Below are 26,756 nucleotides of genomic sequence, written 5' to 3'. Positions count from 1 at the left end.
AGATTTCTTTTTATCCAAAACCTAGTAAGGAAGTTTCAAGAGGATCCTTGAGGAAGCTCGGAGACACCAGGTCTGGGCAGGGGGACTGGATGGACACCTAGAACAGGGATGCCCACCCAGCTGAAGGGAACTCCAAGGCGGAGGGACTCTTGGGGAAACTTCAAAAGGGCCAAGGCACCATCCCCTTTACCACCTGCCAGGCTCAGAGAGCAAAGCTGCACCCACATTTCTGCCCTGGCAGGAAGTGGGGAGAGAAACCTCTGGGGGATCAGGGACGGGAGACAGGAGGAAGCAGGGGGCAAAGGCCTCACCCCTTCCTCTCTCCAGGGGCCCAAGGTTGACTGTGCCAGGCAAGGCAAACATTTTAAAGCAAAGTGAGGTTTGGGGTTTCAACTTTTATCCAGCCCTGTCTAGTAACTGGGCTTCCCTGGTGGCTCACATGGTAAAGAATCTGCCTACAGTGCAGGAGGCCTGGGTTCAATCCCTGGGTCGGGAAGATTCCCTGGAGAAGGAAATAGCAACCCACTCCAGTATTCTTGCCTGGAGAATTCCATGGACAGAGGTGGACACCAGTCCATGGGTTGCAAAGAGTCAGGTATGACTGACTAGTATTTTCATTTCTAATAACTGGGCCTGGACTGGTGCCTAAAATGAGAATACATGCATGCTAAGTCGCTTCAGTCATGTCCAACTCTGTGCGACCCTATGGACTGTAGTCACCAGGCTCCTCTGTCCATGGGATTTCTCCAGGCAAGAATATTGGAGTGGGATGTCATTTCTTCCTCCAGGGGATCTTCCTGGCCCAGGGTAGGACTGCAGTATCTGACGGTGGACAAAAAAGACACTCAATTTTTGATCCACCTTAATTTTCATTCCTGATAAATTTCTCTGCAAAAAAAATTTACAGGGACATACAAAAAGGGAAAAATTAAGGTTTTTTCCCCTAACATATTTCATAACATACTGGTTACAGCCAGGTACTCAACAAAAGCTGTTCAGTTTGCGGATTTTCAACTGCAACAGAGAACCTGTGGGGATTACATGGACAATTGAGAAAGAGATGCAAACTTATATTTCAGTCCATGAAATGAAGCCTTCAAAAGCATCCTCAGCATCTCTGAAATGTCTCCTTCAAGTATTTTCTCAGGGGAGGCAAGCATTTTTCTCTTTAAGTTGCCTGGGTAACTGCTTCCACCTACCACTTCCCTCTGGCTACCTTGACCACCACCGTTATGAATTGCTTGAATCACTGAATCTCCTTGTCTAACTTTTCCTTCCTGGGAAAATCGGGAAAGTTCTTCCAAGTTGAGCCTACTGTACAATCATGACAGGCAGCAACCGGTGGGTTCTGAAGTGAGACTAGCATTATAGACAGTGGTCAGGGGGAAGGCCTCCAGGAAAAAGACTCACCCTTGTCCCCAGGACAACCAGGGAGAAAAGTGATAAAGACTAGAGAACTCCTCTCACGGCCATCCCGCCTGCCAGGGCCAGCACTGTGCCCCAGCTTCCTCCTGCCAGGCCAGGAGAGCGCCGTGACAGATGAGAGAGGAGACTCAGGAGGGAGACCCACCCCATGGGGTCTTCCACAGCCCTCCTGCACATTCTCATTCACGTGGTCACGAACAGCCGGCATCCGAGATGCAGACCTGAGCATAATGGGCTGAAGAAGACAGGCTCCTGCCCTCAAGGAGCTCCCGGGTCAGACAAGCCAGGCCAGGTTCGCCCTCGACCCAGAGGGCTGGTGCTGTGTGAGCGGTGGCAGGAGACGCAACAGGGACCAAGAGCTCACACCGAGGACCAGGGAAGCACACTCTGCCCACTTGGAAAAGCCGAGTCTCCCCCTTGCCCTCAACGGTGCTGGGGACAGCAGCCCCACTTACGACTGTTAGTGCTCTAACACCCAGCCTCTTGCCCCGACCTAAGAATTAAGTCAAAAGCATTACCACGGGAATTCCCTGGCGGGCCAGTGGTTAGGACTCCTCGCTCCCACTGCTGAGGGCCCAGGGTTCAATCTGGGTTGGGGAACTCAAATTGCATAAAACCCCGCACAAAGCAGGGAAAAGGTATAAACACTGGGCAAAACGGAAAAGGGAAGATATCCCCAATTCTTCCGTAAGTCAAGACAATCATACACAGATTACCACTTATATGCCAGAAATAATTTTTTCCCCCTGGATGTTAGAAATCTGCTGTTTCTAACACTGAACCCCTACCATATCAGATACCAGAAACCACATGTCACTTTACTTCCTTTTAGGCTGTAAGAACTGATAATATGCTTACTAGAGGTCTGAATGATAAAGCCAGGGTTGAAACGAATGCTTTCATCTTCCCTTTGCGCCTTCATCCTCCCACAAGCAATGTTTCTTGAATGTCTATTACGTGTCAGTTAATGTTCTAAGCACTAGAGTGTAGTAGTAAACACTCTAGTCCCTGTTTAGGGAGAAAAAAAAAATAATCCGTGTGAGTGATAAGTCCTTTGACAACACAGAATGGGGGAAAAGCACGAGGAAGTGGGGGAAGGGGCTGGGACTAGCATGAGAGTGGCTGCTTCAAATAGGCAAGGGAGGCCCACAGGTGAAGGTGACCCTGGAGCAGAGACCGGGGTGCAAAGGAAAGCAGCTGTGTGGACCTCTGGAGAAGGCACACCTGGCAGGGGAAGAGTGGCATGAAGGCCCCGGGGTGGTGGGTCCATCTGAGATGGCAGAGGAACAGCAAGACGATGAGCGGGGCCTGGAGTGCATCAGGGGAGGGCACAGTGTGGGAAAGAAGGACTCGGAAGTGACACAGTACCGTACACAGCTTTGAGTGAGACAGTAAATGCGCTGGAGGGCTTGAAGTAGAGACGCGACAGGATCCTGTCTTATGCTTGAATCACTCTGGGGAATTCCCTGGCAGTCCAGTGGTTAGAAGTCCATGCTTTCACTGCTGAGGGCCCAGGTTCAAACCCTGGTCAAGGAACTAAGATCTCGTAAGCTGCGAGTGCAGCCAAAAATAGAAAAAGTAATAATAAAAATAAAAAATAAATAAAAGAATCACTTTGGCTGCTATTTGGAGACGGCCAGGGCTGGGAGTGGAGGCACAAGAGCAGAGGCTGGGGAAATAGAGGTGTCTGCACTAACAGAGGCAAAAGGTGGCAGCTTAGACTCGTGTGTGGAAGTGGAGGTGGTTGGAAGAAATGATATTCTCAGTGCAGTTTCAAAACAGAGCTGACGGCGCTTGCTGACAGACTGAACGCGGTATGAAAACACAAGACAAGCGTGTCAAGAACACCCAAGCAAGTGAAGAGGACCGAGCCGCCGTCTCCTGCAACTGGGCAGGGAAGGTGTGAGGGGAGAGATCGGGAGTGCTTCTCTGGGCTGTGAAGCCCAGAAGCCTGGCGGGCCTTTCAGCAGAGATGCTGGGCATGAGACTGGGGTTCAGAAGAGGGCAGGACCACAGGTGTAAATCTGGAAGTCATCAGTGATCAACGGTGCTCGAGGCCCTGAGCCTGAAGAACTCCCAGAGCGTGAGTGAAGAGAAATGAGGGGTTTCTCCAGGATTCAGAGGTTCAAGAGGCAGCTGAACTTTGCAAACAAGTATGAGAAGGCACTGCTAATGAGGTATGAAACCCAAGAATGTGATGGGTCTTGGAAGCCAAGTAGGAAAGTGTTCCTAGAAGAGAAGAATGATTAAACATGCCTCAGTCCTCACTTGACCGATAAAGGCTTCTGGGTACCTGGGCAAAAAAGCGATTCAATGAGAAAGTGCCAGCCAGGTCCACATGAGTCCTAGGCTAGTTATTCAGAGAAAAGACAGGATGCAGAAAGACAGTCTGATACAATGACAAGTAGATGGATTAGAGACTCCTTGACTAATGACACCCAAGGGCACACACAAGTCAATGATGTCAACCCCAAAGGAAATTTCCAGCGACATGTCACTGGGTTCTGTCCTCGGCCTGCTCAATATGTCACTGCCTTCTATCAGTGACAACTACACTTGACTGCAATCAGAATAACACAGGAAGCTTGTAAAACACAGAGCCTCCCGGTGTCCACACCCCAGACCTGCTGAATCCGAATTTGCCAGGTAGCACCGGGGCAAGGAGTTAAAGGAAGGTCTGAGTTAAAAGGAGGACTTGAGCGAGGATGTTGATCAAAAGTAAGGCTAAAACCAAGCTGGGCGGAGTAGGGAATGTGCTGGTTGACAGAGCACAGAGCTTCCAGCTCCAGAGCAATCTCTGCAGGTAGACAGGCAGGTAGAACAGACCTGGGGCAATCTGGACTCTCGCATCTGCCTCTGAGAATCAGCCAGATGTGAGATAGAGGGAGGGAACCCGGCTGGACCTGGACCAACCTGAGACTCCTCAGTGATACACGATGTGACCTCAGGGGGTACTGAGAGCAGACAGGACAGAGGGGACATGATCCAGCCATACCCTCTTCGGTCCCTAAATCATCCTCTCCCTGGAGAAAAGGACCCATAGGGAGATCCGAGAAGCGAGATCAAGATGGTGGAGGGATCCCCACCTCCACCTGGAAGAGCCTGGAAACTCACAAGGAACCACACCAAGGACTAATACGGAGAAGGGCTTACAGCGGGACCCTATGGGGCAGACCCACATTCCATTAGTGAAAACCAGTAGGACATGATTCTAATTTGGCAGGAGGAAGGTCTTTCTAATAGTAAGAGGAACCCAGAGAAAAGTGGTGAGTGCTTTGCCCCAGGAACTGTTCAACTTCTATACACTCCAAATCAGCACGAATTACAATGTATTACTTTATTTATAGATCCCCTGGAGGAGGCAATGGCAACTCACTCCAGTATTCTTGCCTGGAGAGTCCCATGGACAGAGGAGCCTAGCAGGCTACGGTCCATGGGGTCGCAAAGCATCGGACATAACTGAAGTGTAGTTTATGTATATAAGCACACCCGTCCTAGAACAAACTAGCACTCATAGTTTATGTATATAAGCACGCCCATCCTAAACATGCATTCCCTGTGGAATTACACACCCAGAATCCAGCACAAGCCATGCGCCATGCTGTGTGCTTGATAATGTTCTTTGAATGGATGAGGTGATTACTGCCAGACACTGCCAAGCTTGTTGTGGTGGTAATTCATGCAACGTGACTGTTAAGGTTCCTTTTTTAAAACTGCAGATCCTATGATTTCTGAAAAACTGCACATAAACCAGTTTCCCCTGGAGACACATTCATCCTTTGCATCTTGACGGTGATCCAGAAACTAGATTAAATGTATTATTTAATTATTAAGTCTAATATTCAACTGTAATATTAGTCCTAAATCTCAGCCTGGTATTAAGCAGGAGGGGTAATGATTTTTGCCTCCAATGTTTCTGTGCTCCACATAAAAATGTGCAAAACCCCATCTATTAAAGAAATCTGATCCTTCCAGCCGTGACCCAGTTTGGGGATTTACCCTCTGGGCCTCTTTTCAAGTAAATGTCACCACATCTCCATTGAGGGGATTTACTGATTCACAGGCTGGTGTGACCCACCCTGCAGGTGCATGTGGCCGTCACCCTCGGCCAGCTGCGGTTCACCTCAGAACATCATCCCAGCAGTGGCCTGGTCTAGCTTAGAACTTATCCCCAAGGGCTTCAGAGGAGAAGCCTCTGCAGCTACCAAGTCAATCAATGAACATCACACCCTCCTTAAGAGACCCCAGAACAAAGCCGATTCTCAGTCCACAGGTCAGAGCCTGGAATGCTCCTAAACTCTGAGGCAGCTTCCAAAGCCCCCATTCTGTGCTGGTACCCATGTAGAAGTGGACACACTACACCAGGGCACCCAAGGAAGGGAACCATGTTCCAGAAAGTGTGTACCTTACACCAGGCCCAGTGTAGGGAGCCACCCCGCTTCATCCTCATAGCAACCCTGCAAGCTGACACGAGTGTCCTTTGCATAAACCAGGGAAGGGTACCCAGAGACGCTAAACCACTTGCCCAAAGTCACACTGACAGCAAAGGAAAGAGTCGGTATTTAAACTCTGGTCTTTCAGCCCCAGAGCTGTGCTTTTTTTTTTCCCTCATGGTAACCAGAGTGATCTTAAAACAAAAGCCAGATTAGGATACTCCCTTAATGCCCTGGTAACTTCCTCTCACTCACCCTCTACAGGCCCCTGCCCCTCCGGGCTCTGCCTGCCTCTCTGGCCACCTGCCTTACATCTAGCTCTCCCTTCCTACTGGCCTTCTTCCTGCTCCTCGGAATCGCCATGTGCCTGATGCAGGGCCACTGGACTTGCCATTTCCTCTGCCTAGAATGCTGTTCCCCCAGTGCTCTGCAGACCCCTCCTTACTTCATCCAGGTCTCTGCTCCAGCGCCCCCTTGTCAGGGAGGCCGTTCCCAAGTACTCTCTCTAAAAGAGATCCCTTTTGGGGCATCCCTGGTGGCTCAGTGGTAAAGAATCCACCTGCCAAAACAAGCGATACAGGTTTGATCCCTGGTATAGGAAGATTCCACATGCCTCAGAGCAACTAAATCCATGCACTGCAACTACTGAGCCTGTGCTCTAAAGCCCAGGGGCCGTAACTCCGAAGCCCACGAGCTGCAGCTTCTGCAGCCCGTGCACCCGAGAGCCTGTGCTCCACAAGAGCAGCCACTGCACTGCAACTGGAGAGCAGCCCCTGCTCACTACAACTAGAGAAAAGCCCGCAGAGCAGCCAAGACCCAACACAGCCGAAAATAAAAAGGAAGAGAGACCCTCCTCTCCACCACTCTTGAAGCAGCTCTTACTGTATCCTCGCGTTTCTCAGCACTCGCCCACACCTGCACACGTGTTCCTGGCCAGGTAACTGCTTACTGCTGGTGTCCCCACTGAAGACACGCCCCACGGGACAGGGACTCAGCATCATCTGCTGCTGCATCCTCACCCCCAGACTCAGGGCCCAAACACATGGCCAGTGGGCACCATACTGGGCTGTTACATGTCCTTTACCCTCCCCTACCTCCGCGTAGTAGGTACACAGAGTTCTGCTACACAGTAGCTGGGCAACCCTGGCCATAACTCCAGCTCTGCAGAGAAGCCTTCCCGTTGCTGATACCAGCCCTGACAAAGGAGGGAACTGCTATTTCATCCCTCCCTAGATACCACATCATCTCCTTGCTCTGATGTTTGTATGATACCGCCAGTTTTAGAATTTTGTGATTTTTATCAAAGAGACATCGGGGCGACCAATGAGTCAAAAGGATAATTATATTTCACAAAGAGAAAAACCTTCAAAACAACATATTGTCTGTTTATTGCTAGAACAGACAATTAGTTCATATAATGCCTTCCAGCATCTTTTCAGAGCAGACAGAAATGGACTGATTAAAAAAGAGTTATACAAAGCTAAATGATCTGGCCCTGAATCAAACAGAGGGCTTCTAAAAGTGGAATTTCTGAGATTCCACAAGTACAAACCTCCAAGCTTATAAAGGGATCAACGCAGAAGCTGATCATAATCCAAAAGAAGGTCAGTTATTCAACAGAAAAGTTTCTGGAGATAACATTCTCTGTTTTGGGAACTTAATTTGTTTCCCTTGATGTATAGTCACCACTCTTCCTCATAAGGTTGCTGGAAGGTGGTTCATTTTCCGTAAACATTTCACAATGTGTACAAGTATTCTGAAAATAAACAGATGGCGGTTCAATTTCAAAACTCTGGATTTACTTTGAGTTTTACTGGATACAATCTATCTAAACATTGTTTTACTTGTGGAAATGCCTCCTTGCAGCTGAAGGGCTTTTGTTTCCTGGACTTCCTTAGTTTTTCTCTCCTTTCCTAATACATAGACCACTTCAAAGGAATGCCTGACTTCAGGCCTTGGTCAAGCTCAAAGGGTGAAATGTCAATGTGATAAGAGAATGGTCTTCTGGGAAAATGTCAGCTAACATCTTAGTTTACAACTTTTAACCAATCCATCCACTCCCTCACTCTCATAGGTGGGAGATGATAAAGCTTTACTGTGTAGCCAAATACCAGAACAGATAAAATGCTGCCAACGATCTCATGTCCAAAGAAGGAAGAAAAAAGGAGTATGTATTTATTTTTGAATTCCACTGCTTGGCGTCAGAAGGAGAAGCTGCAGAAAAAAACTTAAAAGGTATGGATGGGAAGGGAAGTGGAGGAACGGACACAGGGCAGTGATGTCGTGAGGGTGTTATTTACATAATAAACCACCTGGAACACTGTGTCTTCATACAGCCTTCTCCATAGGTCCAGATTGATTCTTTTACTGTGCAATATTTGATGACAAAGTTTGGATATTCCTTAACATTTCCAACCAGCACACAAGTGTTCGCACTCTTTAGCAACACTGATACGTTTATCTGATTTTCAAACATGAATTGTATCTAGTTTCCTCCATACGTACCACATGCTACTAGCTTAGCACATAATGTTCACACTCAAATATAATCTTCATGGCTTGAATAATCTTCCATAGGGTTTTTTAAAAAGTAAAAGAGAAAAAAAGACTCCAGGTGCTTATTTAGTATTGTTAGTATTATTTATATGCATTACTGAAATTCTTGTGCCAGAGTGAGGCCATGTTCCCTGGGAACATGTCTCTCCAGCTAACTGATAAAATTCCAATTACACATTCTGTGGTATGTACATGTGTTGTTACTTCTGTAATTATTTTGGTGCAATGGCCAATGTAGGCTCCATTCTTGAGTCTTTGAACTGTGACATTATTTTTCAGGGGTACTTTTTCGTTAAAGAGCCATGTTTCCATACACTTGGCAGTCATCAAAAAGGAAAAAGAGACAGCATACAACGTGCAGCTTCTTACAAATAAAACGTATGTATTTTAATGATGTTTGACTTACTTTTTCATTCCACGCCCAAAGTCCAATTCCAAGAAATGCTATTCCCAAAAACTGAAAGAAAGCAAGAAAGTGGTATAAGTATGAGAGTAAATGCCATATTTTTACTAGTACAAACAAAGTTTCAATCTTTTTTTTTTTTTGTTGTTAATCTGCTGAGAAAGTTCTCTCTAAAATCTAACGGTCTTCAATAGGAAAAGAAATACCACCATCCCCTTGATAAAATTACTACTGCATTAAGAACAGCACTTGCTTAGAAGTCATTCAGATTATAAAGAATAATAATTAGGCAGAATCTTGAATAAAATTAGTCATCAATAATGTCTAATGCTGCCTTTCTGGACTGGAGAGGAAGCAGTGAGTACCCCCATAAACCTAAGCATTACGTTCACTAGGAAATGGATAACTAGGGGCATGAATTGAGGAGAGTTGGAGATTTTCTCCTTGCCATCATGCCATCATGAATGGGCTGGGGCAGGGAGGGCCTGCAGAAACCCCCAGTGTCCCTCAGTCAACTCTTTATCACCCCTTCAAAAGGGAACAGGACCCTTATCAAGTCCAGGATGACCCAAAGAAAACACCTGGAATCTTCGTCAGAAACTTATAACACTTACACTGTAGTTGAAAGGGCTTCCATGACTTGGCCTAAACTCAGTGCTTTAACTCCATGCATAACACAGAGCACACAAATAACATGCAAGGTTGAGTTGAAGATACACGGACGCAGCCATCCATCAGCTGCGCTGAGTATGGGGTGAGAGAGGGTAGCTACAGCAACCAGGGGGATAGTCCATTTGAATCAGTTCTCACGGCATTCCATCTCCTTCAAGAGACACATTTTTCTAGCACACTCTAACATCTCTGAAATTGGGATGTGTCTTAAAAATGACACAGTCTCAGTTTAATTGCTTTTTTCCCCCCTTGACTGTACCTCGAATAAAAGTGTGTCTTATAACCAGAGTTCCAAAGGTTTGGTAACACATGGCACACGGCTGTCCACCCACTCAGAGCTCGGTGATCAGGACTGGGTGTAACTGGCCACACATCTCAGTCCTCATCTTTATTATCCACAGCAACTCTGAGTTTCCTCTCCACACAGTGAGCTGAAAAGAGGGTGGGCAGGTTGAGACTGAGGGCCGTGGCGCGCGCTGTTTATTTCACTAACATCTTGATCAAGTTAAACATCAGGGAAACTGTCCACCGAGAGGGAGCTGCAGAGAAAATGAGGGTGAGGGTGGTTACTCTCCCCAGCTTCAGGGAAAGCTGAGAAGGGTCCACCTGGCGAGGTCTTTGCCATTCGCAGCGGGGAGTTACTGACACTTTGTAGGCAATGGATAATAAATCCAAAAATGGGCTGGGAAAACAGCAGGAGCAGAGGGAAAAGAGGGAACTGAAAATAACACAGAGGAGTGACTGCTCGGAAAAGGTGGCGGTGTTTTTATAAGCAGAACTTCCCAACCCTGGACAATTATCTGACACGGCAGTGACACAGCACTTGATGCATTCTGAGTTCCTGCACAGAAAAGCTCAGCACCGTGGCCTTGATGGAGCAAAACTGAAGGACCCCTTTCTTCCAAGCTACCCTTGGTCACGGAAGTCTGAGAACATTTAGAAAAATGTATTTTCAGCATGCCAACAAAAAACCAGTATGCTCAGCCTCTCTACTGCCCTGACCAGAATGCTATTTCACTTTACAGTTCCTATCGGAAGCCACAAATGCACCAGTCTCTCAACTGACTCAAAACGTTTCTGGGTCTCTGTAGTATAAAAATAATGCCACTCAGGATGTCACTCGCATTTTCACAGGTCCCAGCACAGTAGGGTAACAGAGACAAGGGCACACACGGGAGACCATTAGACCAACATCCTTATTGACCTCAAACTCAGCCCACGGAACCCGAGACTTTCTCATGTTCAAGCGCTTTGCGGACAAAGGCAGGTCACTCCCCTGATGCAGCAAATCACAGTGTCATCACGAGCAATGGTGGGATGCTGTGACAGAGGACACCATGGCCCACTGCCCCTCTTGCTGAGGAGGGCATACAGGTCATCGCTGAGGTCCCCTGCCTCATTGCTAACATTAACTTCTCTTTATTACTTGTCAGGCACTGTGCCTAGTGCTTTTTGTATGCCCTGTCTCTCTTAAGTATCACAACTACTTATCCTGAAGGAGGCATTACTATTAACTCCATTTTAAGAAAGAGTAATTTGCTCAGAGGCACACAGCTTCTGAGTAGAGAAGCAGAGATTTGGACCAACATGAATGTAACACCAACGTTTGCATTCTTACCAGTAGTGATAAGTCCCCATTTTCCTCTGTGGGACAGAAAGTTGATAGATTCAGGTTAGAAGTATATGGGATATGATGAGGACATCATCTGTACCCACCCAAGGAAGCAATGGGAAGTTGAGAGGGTAAAAAGAGATGGGAACCTTGCCTTCACATGAAGAACTGGTTGTAGAACAGACATTCCCCATGCTGGCGACAGCAATGGAATAACATAGAAAACAGAAATTCAGTGGTGGGTCAACTTTCTCCTCTTTGAATAATCTTTTTCTTTGAAAAAGAAAGATTATCTGTCACTTTGAAAAATCTTTTTCTTTCCCAAATCATATAAACAGATTGGAAACAAAATTTTTGACAAAGAGGGGGGAAAAAATCAGGATCTAAAGAAGACTGAAAGACAATTTCCTTTACAATTTTGCTCCAATATTTCCTGCCTTAACTGTGACCTCCCAAACAAGGTTTGATGATTTGGAGAAAGACACTGAATCTGAAGTCCAGGAAAGCACTCAGCCGCTAAGCGAGTGGTGCAGGGCCGGGACCTCAGCCCATACATAGCTCTACTGCTCCATCATCAGCAAACATCCTCCCAATGACTCTCAGCCCATATGTTTTCTTTTAAAATCAAGTTGTTCCAGCTCCAACAATTAAACAGGGAAGAGCCAAAAGAACAGACACAGGCACGCAGCACTTGAAGCACACCGAGTTTCCCCTTTCCCACCTCCAGAAGAAAAGGCGACCATAAACCCCCAAATAGACCTTGTTCTGAAACCCAAAGGCCACCTTACAGGGAACAAATGAGAACATTAAAGTCAATTCATTATTCCTTTGAAATAGAAACAAGACCAGATCTGAGGCATCCTCCCATGTGGCAATATATGCAAACACACAGTCAAATGTTTATCTATCCCACTTTGATGTTGAAAAATGAATATTAATTTGCCAACATTTGTCAAATGCTAATTATGAACTAAGCACCATACTAAGTACTATGTTTTATATGAATGAGTTAAAACAGCACTGCCTAACACAGCAGGCTCCAGCCACTGGGCACTTGAAACATACTTAGTCCAAAGTGAGATATCCTGCTGCTGCTACTGCTGCTAAGTCACTTCAGTCGTGTCCAATACTGTGCGACCCCATAGACGGAAGCCCACCAGGCTCCCCCGTCCCTGGGATTCTCCAGGCAAGAACACTGGAGTGGGTTGCCATTTCCTTCTCCAATGTGTGAAAGTGAAAAGTGAAAGTGAAGTCGCTCAGTTGTGTCCGACCCTTAGCGACCCCATGGACTGCAGCCCACCAGGCTCCTCCATCCATGGGATTTTCTAGGCAAGAGTACTGGAGTGGCTTGCCATTGCCTTCTCTGGTGAGATATGCTAGTAGGTGTAAAATATACTCTGAATTCAAAAGACCTAACATTTTGAAGAATGTAAAAGTTCTCATTAACAGCTGCTTATTTATTTTTAATTGGAATATAGATGATTTAAATGTTGTCTTAGTTTCAGGCATACAGTAATGTGATTCAGTAATACATATATGTCAATATATCTACTCTTTTTCAACTTCTTTTCCATAATAAGTTATTCTAAGATGCTATAATTCCCTGTGTCATATGATACGTCCTTGTTGTTTATCTATTTTAAATATGTAGGACATATCTATTCATCTCAAATTCCTAATTTATTCACCCCCACTTTTCCTTTCTTGTAACCATAAGTTTGTTTTCTACTTCTGAGAGTCTCTGTTTTGTATATGTTACAAATAATTGTAACAAATAATTTGTAACAAATGATACAAATAATTGTATCATTTTTTTAGCTTCAAAAAGTGCTATCATGTGATATCTGTCTGACTTACTTCCCTCAGTATGACAATCTCTAGGTCCATCCATGTTGCTGCAAATGGCATTATTTCATTCTTCTTTATGACTTATTTCTTTACAGCTGTTTTATTTTTGATTACACATTGAAATGATAATACTTCAGCTATATTGGGTTCAATATATTAAAAATTAATTTCACTTATTTCATTTTACTATTTATTGAAGTAGTTGATTTATAAGATTATATTAGTTGCACGTGTACCACATAGTGATTCAATATTTTTATAGATTATACTCAATTTAAAGTTACAAAATCATGGCTATATTTCCCTGTGCTGTATAATGTATCCATGAAGCTTAGATTTTTTTTAAATACAGCTAATGGAACATTTAATTTAAATTATATATGTGGCATGCACTATATTACTATTGGGCAATGCTGTATCTCTAGGTATTCAAAGCAAAGTATGTTTTCCTGACTAGGAATGAGAACAGCATGCAGGTAGAAAAAGAGAGGGGCGTGTGGATGGAAGCCCACCAGACTTCGCAGAACAAGAGCCAGCAGAGCTGATCCTCAAGAAAAGCTGGAGAGGACAGCGGCCCTGTGATATGACTAGGACGATGGGGCTTCTCTGCCAGGAGGGTCACATCTGCCCCCTTTTCTCTGGGTTCTACATGTAGAAAATCTCTTCCTCCATCTGTTGTTTTTGTCCTTGCTGAGCTCCCAACGTGTCAGAAATGGACCAATGTTGCATTATGCTACTCAGTACCAAAACGGGTACTTCGAGAAGCCATTCACTCATCTATCGACAACCTTCAACATTTTTCAGTTCCTACTTTGTGCTAGGCACTGCTTTTATCTTGTGATAAATGTAGGTAAGAAAACAGACACAGTTCCTGTTTCCAGAGATCTTAAAGTCTAGATAGGAAGATACATCTTCACCAAATAATGTGTAAAAGACAAAATCACCCTTGACGGTGCTCTAAAGGAGAAGAACATAAGACCAACACAAATGATAAGAGGGAGATCTGACCTAGAATAGTAGTCCAGAAAGTGCGTGTATGCTCAGTCGTGTCTGACTCTTCATGACCCCAGACTGCAGCCCACAAGGCTCCTCTGTCCATGGAATTTTCCAGGTAAGAATACTGGAGTGGGTTGCCATTTCCTCCTCCAAGGGATCTTCCCAACCTAGGGACTGAACCCATGTCTCCTGCACTGGCAGGTGGATTATTTACTGCTGAACCACCGGAAAAGCCAGTCCAGGAAGGCTTCCCTAAGTAAGCAACGTAGGAACTGGGGTCCGCAAGATGAGAAGACGTTAACTAGAAAATAAAAGAAGGCAGAATGATTCAGGTAGAGGGAAGAGAATGTGCAAAGGCCCTGGGGTGCGAGAAGCACAGCTAGTAAAGGGTCTAAAGGTGACTGGTATGACAGGTGCACAGATGAGGGGGAAGCAGAGAGGCACGGCAGGTGTGCAATGAGAGACGTAAGCAGGACCGGCCTGCTCAGGGTCTCGTAAGTCACATTAAGGAATCCAGTCATCACCCTCAGAGTGACAGGAAGACGTTCAGGGCTGTATGTATGTAGTTGGCTGAGATGGGGTGAGAAAGCAGGTTTTTATCAGATTCGGTCTTTGGGAAAATGACCTGAGTTGCAGAAAAGATGAGTTGAGAGTTCAGGGTAGATGCACAGCAGCTAGAAGGAGAGAGCTTTGGTCATGCAGACAAGACCCAACTGCATCCTGGACTGAAATGTACCGAAGAAGCACATGGAATCGAGAGCATTTAGAAGTAAACCTGACATCTTCAGAGATGCCTGGATATGGTGACTGGATGGCATGGGGGTAAGGGTGAAGGAGAGGGAAGTATAATACTAAGGATAATGCCTGTGTTTCTGACATCTTTTAAGTGGAGACCATGGCTCCTCTAAATCTATCTATGTCCTCTCTGACAGAAATAACTCTCGGGTGTCAATTTCATAACTAGCTTGAGATGTAGCAGCATTTCTGAAGGACAGTTTTCTTTCATGGGTATTTTGGCTGCTCTCTGAATTCTCTTTGAAGCAAGTTTCAGCTTGCATACTTTTAAAAAATAAATTATTTAAAACCTATGTACATGTCCACCACCCCCTACAACTTTTATTCATAAAAGGAAGCAGTTATGTATAGCTGTATGTTAAAGTTCACAGGCAATTCTTTTTTTATCCCCCCAGAGGCAGTTCTTAAATGGACATTTCTGATCCTCTTTGCTTAAAAAATGACAACAATGACATCTGTCTGGCACCCTGTGAACAGACTCGAAATAACAATGCAGCAAGGTAAACAGTAGAGGAAAATAAAAATCAGGTCAATTTTCTCACCTAATTGGAACCTGGAAAATATTATCCTAAATAACAATGGAAAGAACTTTTATTCCTTAATCAGTCTGATGACGTTGTTTTTAAAAATCGTTAAGCTGTGCCTGAATAAACAGGAGAGATGCATTTTAAAACCTTTGGCACAGAAGAGAGGAAAGGGAAAGAAGAGATGTATTTTCCTGAACCTGCAGTACATGTACATTTTATGAAGATGTTTTTCTGACATCTAAGTGTGACCCAGACTCCAGGTCTGGCAGGGTGGATGAGCGGAGCAGTCCACACAAGTATGCTAAATACTTCTGTTAACAAAATCTATATTGTCTCTATCAAACAGGGGCTGACGCAGGAATAAAACACCTCTGGGCATAATTCTTGCCATGTCAGAGGCGTATAAACACGGGTTGGTGGAAAATTCAATAGGCAGAAAGGCAATCCCAATTTTGCCACTGGGTCCCCATGTCCCAGTTTGTACAGTCAAAGTGTCCAGAATCCTCATGATAAGATGGCATAGCAGATAAAGTCCAGACTTGTAAACAGGATATTTCCCATCCGAGCCAGGGTCAACCTCTCACTTCACTTCACCCCCGTGGCCTCCTGATGCAGCCTGAACACACGCAGCCGGAAGAAGCCCAGCTCTGGCCGGCCTTGTGGTTTCGTGAGCTCGGAAAGGCTCCCTGTTTGCTCAGCACACATTTACTGAGCATCTGCTATGAGCCAGGTAGCCCTCTGGGGGCCCTGGATGATTATCACTGGGAAGCAGAACTGACAAATGTGCCTGCTCTTGCAGCTGACATTGTCATCGGGCCATGTGGGGAACGAAAGACACTAAAAAGCAGCATATATGAGTTAGGTCGCGAACAGCTGTAGAAGACGAGAAACACTGAGGGATAAGAGAACAGCACGGGGGAATGAGGTGTGGTCCAGGGAGGAGTGAGCTGTTGTGACGCTGAAATGGAGCGGACAGAGCAAGTCTCCACCAAGAAAGTCAGGTTAAGCAAAGACGCGAAGGACGTGAAGGAGCTGGCTGGCAGGTGTCAGGGAACCGAGTTCCAGGCAAAGCAGCAGTCCGGCTAGGGGCCTAGGCTGAGGTGTCCAGGTTTAACGGAGGAACAGGGGCCACACTGGTTGGGCTCTGAAGGCCGTGGCGGTGACTAGTTTCTCCTGGAGACAGAAAGAACCACGGGAGGGTTTCCTGATTTCCCAGAGCCCCCTGGTCCTAATGTGTCAAACAGAGATACTAAGGGCTCCGGAGGAAACAGAGCAACTTCAGGGGTCAATGTGGCAGTGTAAGGACTGTCAGTGTAAACTCGACTCACGTGCCTGAATAGTTGGCACTTCCTACATGTCGGTTCCTTCCCATCCCCAGTCCTTTCTCAGCCGCCAAGGCCTCCCCTCCCCAGACCCAGGCCAGGTCAGGGTGACTCCTGCCTCCTCCAAGGATGAGAAAGCACCCTCGATCACAGTGGCCCGCGGGCCCTCTCTCCTCAGCCGCGGCACCCCGCGCCCGCGGACCCTCACCTGACATTTACACACACGGAGCTGCAAAGGCGCCACAGGGCCCGAGGTCAGCCCCCGCGAGTGGCGGCGCCGTGTTAGCCGCACGGCATGTGCCTATTTAAGGGGCAGGAACACCTGCCTCCGATGAATCATCTCCTTCCCCTGACGCAGGCGGGAGGCTCCTTCCAGGAACAGCGTCTACAAGCACCCCGGCGCGTTTACAAGAAACACACTCCAGTCAGACCGAGTTCAACCTCGAGCCTTTCCTCTTGCTGGTCTGTCAGTCTCCTTCATGAATACTGAGCGTCACTGGCGTCAGGACTTAAACACCTGCTAATTCTGAAACCACACATTATAGTAAGTTTCTCCCCATCAGGGCTTCTCAATGCAGCGTCCTACCGCTAACCTGATCACGCTTCACTTTTACTTTATACCCTTCATGATTTGTTTTGGTTCCATTACATCCATTCTTAAAAATGGAATCTTTGGGGAAGAATGTGGAATATAAATTATAACCAATATCGGGACTTTTCTGGCAGTCCAGAGGTTGGGATTTTGCCTTCCAATGCAGAGGGTATGGGTTCAAAACCTGGTCAGGAGGTTAAGACCATGTCTCATGGCCGAAAAACCAAAACATAAAACAGAAGTAATATCCAATAAAGACTTTCAAAACGGTCTACATTTAAAAAAAAAATCTAAAAAAATTATAAGTAATATTGACTGGGGCAACATCTCCATCTACACCCTCCTAATATGAAAACTGGCCACACCCCTCAAGGGTGGGCCCCTGCACTCATGTATGCAAAGGAGGGCCCACCCCGTCTCCACCCTCCGTAGATTGAGCAGCCGACTGCGGTAGGCCAGCGTCTCAGAAAGCCATTCATTAAATAAGGGACCAGAATCTGTCTTGCCCAGAAATTGAGTGTTGGACATGGTGATTTTTGTCAGCTTCACTCTCCCTTAGGCTGGAACAGACTGGGCTGCTATGGAGGGACTGGGCTGCTATGGAGGGAGCATGCAGATACAGAAGCAGAAAAGGGCGACTTCTGTTCCTGCCCACTCTCCACTCCTCATCCCCAGCACCCCGGCCACACATCCTGATCCTGAGTTCCACGCGATGCCCCTGGGTCCCTACTGTACATGTTCTCCTCCCATCCTGACTCAAGTTACTTGCTACCAAGAGGGTCCTAAGACAGAAATAAGAGACCAGTTTCCCTCACGCTTACTCTTGTGACAAGCTGGCTATAAACAATTAAGTGTGTGGGATAGGCATGAGCACGATGGGGCTCCAGAGACTAACAATGATCTGGTGGAGGGTGCTTTTCCCAATAGCTGAGGACAGACTCTGGTGGCTCTGAACTACAGGGAAAGCTGTTGTGACCTAGTGTGTGAAGCTACACTTGATTCAGCCATGTTCTTCCTCAGAGAAAAGGCTGCCTTCTGCTTGCTGATTGAATTTTGGAAGCAGAATGACACAGGCAGAACCCCAGAAATGGTTCCCAGGCAGAGATGTGGTTCCCAAGCATTATAGACTTGTGTTTTCTCCTCCTGTTTTCCCAGAGAGGAGGACAGGGCTCTCTCTGCCTTTGAACTCACCCTGCACCAGGAGATAGCAAGAGTACCTCTTGAAGAAATGTCTACAATCCAGGGACAATCTCATTCACAAATTCCTTTGTTGAGAGTTTGGAGCTTAACATTTGGCAAGAACTAGTGCAATTTCAGTTTCTCAGTAATCTGAGATGGGAAGGGAGAGAAAGGTGGGGAGGGCTCTGCAGGCCATATAATCCATGTTCCTCTTGGAACTCTCTCAGGCAAGGCACGCACACAGGGGATCGTGCAGTTCTGGATGGAAACATGGAGGCTGCAAGTTTACAGACCACTGATCTTTGTCTCAGTCAAAGCCAGGCTTATACTGCCTGGCTACTCCATCTATACTTCTCTGATGAGATGAAAACCAAGGCTAAGAAGAGACCACACAGATGTTCTGAAAGCTGAGGAGGACTGAAGGACTCAAGAATTTCACATGACAAGTATGAGAAGTAAGCTGCAGAAAAACATCAGCCTTGTGGAAATAAGCTCCTGTTGTTTGCATTAAACAGCCGAGCAGTGCAGCTCCAGCTAATGGCAGCTTCAAAAGTTTAGGACTCTCAGAGGTACACTGTTTTTGTGTTGAAACATCGTAAAGTTTTAAAGAAATATCTGAGGCAAGGCTTAATGGTAAATGCAGAGAAAAATTAAAATAGGATTACTCTTTTTTAAAAGCAATAAATACATAGTTTCTATATACACTGCACACTATGCTAGATCAGGGTCAGGAAGGTGAAAAGCATAACAGATGGTCTCTTAAAGAGCTAACTGTCGAGGGGCAGAAAGTGGGAACAGATAAGTAAAACCAAGACTCCAGCACAGGGAATGGCATGGCACCTGCCCAGAGATGCAGAGCCACAGAAACACAGAGGGGAGGCCCTGGGCTCCCTGCGGGGTGGGGTGGGGGTAGGCGGTCAGAGGAAGCTTCCTAGGAAGTGACAGGGAAGGAGAAAGGAAGTGTCTCCTGCAGAGGAAGCAGTGCCTGCAAAAGGAACAAAGCCTGCAACAGCCTGTCCCGCAGGAAACAAGGAGTGCTGCCTGGGCTGGAGCAGAGACGTCAGGTCAGGGCCCGGGCCAGCAGCAACTCCCAGTGTGGGTCCTGCTCCACAGACTTGTCAGAAACGCAGATTCTCAGGTGGTCCCAGGCCTACCTCCTCAGCAACTCTGGGGATGGGGCCCTGCATGCCCTGTCTTAACCAGCACTCCAGCGAACTGTGGTACTTGGTGAAGGCTGACATTGCTAAGTAGGCTGTGTGTGTCCTGGGGACCGAGGCACCACCGAGCTACTTGAAGCTAACCAAGGATTTCCAGAGAGACAGTCACAGGATCAGACTGCATTTTGGAAAAATCATTCCAGTCCAGTACAGAGAATAGAGAAGGGAGGTGAGTCTGCAGGTGTGATGAGTAAGGAGGTTCCTGCAGTAACTCTGGTGACAGTGACACGAGCCCAGAAAGGCAGAGACAGTGGCAGTAAGATGAAGGAGATTCCACAGGACATGGTGGCAGGAAGCATGGGGTATAAGGTCAAGACCATGGTTTTCTCAACGAGAACGTTTCAGTTTCCACCCTAAATACGTGACAGTATGGGCAAGTCACTCAATCTCGCTATTCCTCAGTTTCCAAATCCATAAAATGAGGATACTGATTTCCACGAAAACACTGCTCCATGGAAGCAGAGATTCTTCCAGCTCCTCTGTACCCCCTAAACTCAGAACAATGTGTGCTTCACATAGGTCTTAAACACGTGTTGAATGAATGAGTGAATTAGTGGTGGGAGATGAGGAAGAAAGAGGAGTCTATGAAAATTCCCAGGATTTTAGCTGAAGCAACTTAATAGCCTACACTGTCCTTCCCAAAGTTAGGAATGTGGGTGAGGGAGAAGATTTTAGGAGAAACGTCAATTGGTGAAATCAGTTTCAGACACGTTACCACTCAGATGGTCTCAGATATGCAAGTTCAGGTGTCCTGGCATAGTCACATGAGGGCCAGGAGGCCAGGGAGCACACTCAGGTAAGAAATCCAGCTCCATCCCTTACTGTGTGACCTCGGACAAACAGCTGACCCTCTCGGCTCTCGATTTCTTCCTCTCTAAACGTGGAGACAGCAGTATCCATCTCACAGGGCCACTGAGGGAGGCTGAAAGCAATAATGCACGTAACGTGCTTTGAAAAGGGCCTGGCACGCAGGACATGCTCAATGAGTAATTGTTCCTGTGGTTATTGTTAAGGCCACGTAGACAGTCCGTAGACAAGAGGACCGAGGCATCATCCTGAGGACAGTAAGATCCATGGTCAAGTGCACAGAGGGCACTGGAAGGGGATCGAGAGGTTGACAGAGGGGCAGCAGTAGACCCAGACAGACAGCTGCCCCCAAAACAAAGATAAGAAGTCTGCCACTTGTGATCAAATGTTGAAGTGAAGGGTCAGCCGCTCAGTCGTGTTCAACTCTTGCGACCCCATGGACTGTAGCCTGCCAGGCTCCTCTGTCCATGGGATTCTCTGGGCAAAAGTACTGGAGCAGGTTGCCATTTCCTTCTCCAGGGGATCTTCCCAACCCAGGGATCAAACCCGGGTCTCCTGCATTGCAGGTGGATTCTTTACCATCTGAGCCTCTAGGGAAGCTGAATGGGGCTGCTCTGCTAAGCAAAAGAGCTGACACAGTAGAGACTGCTTGTGTTCAACCAAACTGGAAATAAAACGTAGAGCAACAAGAAAACATTCAATACAATCACGTCCCTTATTTCAGACTCGTCCCTGGCCTTGGAGACCATGGGCACCACCGCCAGACAATCCCAGCAGGATGCCTGAGCAAGACCCAAGATGATCTGAGACAGCGACCATCACAAACGTGGCCTGGGGTCAGCTCTATAATGGCCGGTAATGCCCTCTGCCTTCGTAAAAGACAAAAGGGAAAGAGTTAGGCAATGGGTCTCAAAGACTAACAGACCGGGTGTCAGGAAACCCCAGGTTTCAAACTAGCATGCGAATTGGGTCAAGTCACTGGACAACTGTTTCCTCAAGCACAGATGGAGAATAACAGCTCCTGCTCTAGATACACAGGACTGCAGTGACCAACACGAGGGAAGGGAAGACGTTTTAAAAGGATCTGTGATCCAGATACCGGATATAATTAAAATATCACATTTCACCCATCTGATAAAATTACAGTGAGATACACGCTGTTGCTACTGGCTGTGTTGTCAGAACATATGCAGCCCTGAAACGTCAGTGCACAGGAGCTGTTCATGGAATCTGTGCTTATTTGGGGTCTGTTTCCAAAGTATTTTATGTTGGCAGATCATTTTCTTGAGTTTCTGCACTCCTTGTGAATCGATCGGCATTACAAGTGAGTCATTTGTGACAGACTATCTTTTCAAGAGACGTGTACAGCAGACAGCCTTAGAAGAGGAAGACAGTGTTCCCAGAAACGTTGCAAAGGATGCAGCAGGCTTATGACCCATTATAAAATTTTGAGTTCCCTAAATTCAGGGCTCCCAGCCTGTAACACAGCTCATTATGTGCACAGGTGTCAACTGGCCTGCTCTGCATCACCCTGTGGAAACTGGGGCTCAGGGAAAGAGTGAAGAATGTTGACACACTGGCTATTAATATTGTGTCCTGTATCTCTGACCCAGGAGTCTGGCGTCTCTGCCAGCATCTATGACACTGAGGTAGGTAACTTGCTAGCTGGCAGGAAGGGTACAACTTCAGCTCCCTCACAGCTCTTGACATTTAGTGGTACTGTTTTACAGAAGGAGGGCTAGTGTTCCCCTCTCACCCAACAGACTGTTCCCTGGTGCCCATGGCTTGCCCTGGTCTGCCATGTTGGAAGTCAGTTCGGTCAGAGCTGAGGAGGCAGTGGAGCTATTAACTCAGAGTTATTTCTGGTATTCTTAAAAAAAAAAAACCTAATACAAATACTCCCCATGCCTGTGTATCTGTGTGTTTTAAATTTTTGTTATGCCTTTTAAGGGCTACCCATGAGGCACAGAGGTAAAGAATCCACCTGCAGTGCAGAAGACACAAGAGATGCAGGTTTGATCCCTGGGTTGGGAAGATCCCCTGGAGAAGGAAATGGCAAGGCACTGCAGTATTCTTGTCTGGAAAATTCCACGGACAGAGGAGCCTGGTGGGCTACAGTCCAGAGGATCGCAGAGAATCAGACACGACTGAGCACACAAAAGGCAGAGCATGCATTTTCTAAAAAAATGTTTCCTTATTCCATAAAATATCCTTTCCTGGGAATTTCCTGGCAGTCCGGGGGTTAGGACTCAGCACTTCCACTGCCAGGGCCCTGGGTTCAATCCCTGGTTGGGGAACTAAGATACCAGAAGCCTTGGGGCACAGCAAAAAAACAACAACAACAACAATCAAATGCACATACATATATAGTCTTTCTTTTCAGAGAAATATAGTGACATTTACACATTTTCTGAGGGGAAAAGTGACTCTCTTACCGAACAAATTTTTTTGCTATAGTCAATGTATAAATATTTCATTTAAAAATGCTCTCATTTAACTGTAAGTATTAAAAATTCTTCTAAGAAATAACTGCATATTTCAGGTGAATTTTAGTAATCATGTGTCTTAGTTAGAAATAATTGTTTAAGAACACCAGGGGCATGTAACTCCAATTTTCCAGGCATTATAGACACAGTGAGTGGAATGGCGTTGCCTACCCTCTCCGCCTCCATCGCCCGCTCATCACCCCCTTGCACAGCCTCCTTCCACCCCACTTAGTCAAAACCACTGCAGGAAACTATATTCAGAGTATACTGACCTCTTGTTAGAATTCAGGATGTACGAAATGAAATCTCATTGATAACAGCAGTAACAAAGGCATCCACGAAGTCACCTTTGAGAACCACTACTTCATATTAAAACAGGACTCGAATTTTCTCCCAGTGGGCCTTTGAAATGCTAAGTTCTAAGAGAAACACGCTACACCCTAAAATTGCCATGTAGCCTTCTTAATAGCTATCACAGATGTTATAATTTTGATCCAATTAAATATGCACAAAAAAGAGTAATAGTAGGTACCTTCATTTCAAGCTCTTTTTACGTTTCCACGTACATGTTTTAAATGCCCTTAATGTTTTTACTGGATTGACAGCGTCTTTCTGATGCTTTATATTTGATCACAATCTAAGACATCTTGAGAGATGAATGTAGAATATGTAGAGCACACCCAGGAGACACAAATCCATTGATTATCATGTGAAAGGAGGCCTGGAGGCAATTAGGCCTTTGCTGTGGATGACAAATAAGCCCCACATAAATGTTCTATACACTGAGGCGTCTTTGATAGCTCCTACTGGCTCAATGACTCACAAAAGATGGGGAGGCAGAACGTCTGAAAACAAAAGGGCAGACTGCTGGCACCACTTAGCTATTTATTCTGTATGTTCGGCTCAGTTTTTCCCCTTTCCAACTTTTCATGAAACCATAAAAAGAAATGGAATGGATTCTTTTCAACCAGGAACATCAGCACTGCATACTAAGGAGGAAAGTATGGGCTTAACACAGGGCCCATATAAACCACTAAATATCAACCCAGTGTCTCTAGTTAGGTATTTTTAATAGGGGAAGTGGGTTTTGACAAATCACTCTTTTATATGTTCTTGCATAGAAGAGTTTATCACACAGACTCTCGGAAATTAATTTACATACAGGACAAGCTGTAGCTGAACCATTCACAGCTTCAGGATGGAAGACTGTGTTCTCAACAGGCACTGCCTTGGAAACTATCCGTGCATGTGCACTCTGGAATTTTCCTTTTCTGTTGGAATTGTCTGGAACCATTTCAAGATGAACAACAGCATAAGTGATGTGTGAATAAGCTGTACCTATTTCCTCTGGTTTAAAGATGCCCACAGTTTTTTTGTTCTCTGAGCCAAAGCTGTAAGACATTAACATGATTTGAAGACACACAACAATGTGCTAGAGATCAACACGCTTCTAAAAGGATTTATTAATCCAGATGAATGCAAAAAATGAATATGGAAATAGGAATATTTTTTAAAGACTAAGACCACATTTTCCTCAAGTTAAAAGGGACAGTATAAAGGGACCAGATGAGCCATGAAGAGTAACACAATCAAATGAGCATGGCCTTTGATGACAAACTGTGGTTCAAATCTGGGCCCTGGCCAAGACAGATGTGACCCTGGACAAGTTGACAGTTCTCAGTTTTCTCACCCATAAATAAATGGTGGTAGTAACAGCATCCTCACAGGACTGATGTGAGAATATCTAAGTTAAGGTAAATGTTATGTGTATAGTATGCACCCAATGAACAAATTATTGCAATTAAAAATGTTATGGAAAAAGTCTCTTCCTTAAAGGTCATATAGGCTCACAACAAAAAGCAATGATCATGTCATCTGTGTGTTAAGTCAATCCATCAGATTTTTTACCGGAACTGAATTGTATATATCGTTGGAAAAAAAAGATTATGAAGATGATTTTAAACCTTTTCTCCCCTCCACCCCCCATTTTTCAAGAAGTTTCTTCTCATTCTCAATATAAGATTTCATTTAAAGCTGGTTAACCAGAGAGGGTCGCCATGGGAAAGTAAACCGCTGACAGTATACATTAGGTTCACACTAATTTATAAAGGTAGCATAACGCTTATGAAAAATAAGCTGGCTGGATGCCCATGGTTTACCCTTGAGTCTCAGCCAACAAGGAAGTTTCATGCAATGTGATTAGTGAATGAGGAGACCCTGGGTGATTAATTAGTGCTCCACATCAATCCCATCAGACAGGCTTTCAGCCAGTAATGTAAAATAAGCCACCTGATCCTAACTTTCTCATCTCCATACTGACTTCCGTGTGAACATGACTTTGTCAAGCACTATAAATATTGAAGGAAGATTTCCTCCAAATCTCTTTTAAGACAAATCCCGCTTCCTCTGACATACATCTTAGCTCTGATAAATGGCAGACTGGATGGGGAAAAATCAAAATAAGGAAGCTTCTGTGCAAATTCTCTGAGTGCTGAATTTAACTAGGCTCACTTCATAAGTCCCTACAAGTGTCTGATGCTCAAATGAGAAAAACGTGCCTATGTATGAACAGGTTTACTGTAAAATCCTAAGGGTCTGTCAGCCTCTTAAAAAAGTTATTATAAAAACTGTGCATCAGTAACTTCTACTAGATGCTTTTTATGCAGTTATCAGTGTGCTATTTATCTTTGCACCGCTTCACTGGATGTTAAGTAATTTGTTTTTAATCTATAATTCCGTAGATATTTCTGCTGTGTCCATTTCACTGTGGAAAGATGTCACCATGCCTAGATCTGCTGGTTTATACTGCTGCACAAACAGTTCTCTGCTATCTATTACTATTTCAGACAAGCTTCTTAAATTAGATTTAAAAGAGAAAAATAACTTTCCTGAATTAAATCAGTCCCTTTAAATGAGGTTGACCTTTGGGTAGATAATCTGTGTAAACATAAAATGGGTCCTGCATGCCTCTAAATCTCATCGTTAGTCAGGATCTTAAAACTGGGCTCCAAACATGAGATAATGGTGCATGGCTAAGATATAAATACTCTATTACGGTTTATATAATATTTTTTCATGGTAGATGAAAGGGTCTGCATCAATAATACTATGTATAAATACCATCAATACAGGATCTAGAGAACAGTGTATCTGGACATGGAAACATATCTAAAAATGTCTTATGTTATAAAATGCAGGTTTCATGGGCTAAAATCATTATCTGTTCCATGCTGCAAAGGCCTGAGGTTTAAAGATACCAGGCTGTGCTTAATCAGAGAGGAGGCTGTTACTGATCTTTGCTCACACACTGCTGGGGCTGAAAGGCACCTCAGATCTAGCAAAGTCATGTCAGGAAACAGGAAATTGAGAATCTCCCTTTAGAAGCTGGAACCCTGATGCCAACCTGTATCATTCTTTTCCAGAGACACAGGAATCCAAGGCAACAGTCATGGCAAGAAGCTCCTGCTGCTCCCAAGTCCACAACAAACCCAGTTTTATGGCTTTTGAGTGTCAGCAAAGCAGCCAAAAGACTGAAGCAGCCAAGACACCAGGCAATTTCTTAACAAACACCTTGGAGTCTGAACCTCAGAGCAACGGGCAGGACTCCCGCTACACACACAGGCTGATAAATGACCACAGGGACCAAGCATTTGCCATCTAGTCACAGAGATAAGTCAATAATTAACCTAAAAACCAATTTGCAGTAAATTTCATAAATGAGATTGAGAAAAAAACGGTAAGTTCAGAGAAGGCCACCAGCTGCCAAGATGAAGGAAGATTACATGGTAGGGAGGAGGGAGATGGGTATCAAGGGAAGGTGAGAATGTCAAGGAATGGAGATGAGTCTTCTAAATCTGTGAGTTTTCAACCAGCAAGTTTGAAAATC

At 45.4% G+C, this 26,756-nt stretch overlaps 1 protein-coding gene across 1 annotated transcript in view; it reads right to left on the bottom strand.

The window, feature by feature from the left end:
- Positions 1 to 26,756, bottom strand: part of TSPAN5 (tetraspanin 5) — a 189,358-nt gene that overhangs the window by 26,116 nt on the left and 136,486 nt on the right. Inside the window, exon 2 of the mRNA XM_055435085.2 lies at positions 8,821 to 8,871. Within this exon, the coding sequence (XP_055291060.1) occupies positions 8,821 to 8,871 (51 nt within the window). The remainder of the gene's footprint in view (positions 1 to 8,820; positions 8,872 to 26,756) is intronic.

This window comes from Moschus berezovskii, chromosome 5 (assembly GCF_049115385.1).
Source record: "Moschus berezovskii isolate FMDL1 chromosome 5, NW_MosBer_1.0, whole genome shotgun sequence".
In the NCBI taxonomy this organism is placed as follows: Eukaryota; Metazoa; Chordata; class Mammalia; order Artiodactyla; family Moschidae; genus Moschus; species Moschus berezovskii.
The sequence above is the reverse complement of the archived record's forward strand: the minus strand, read 5'-3'. Positions and strand labels throughout refer to the sequence as shown.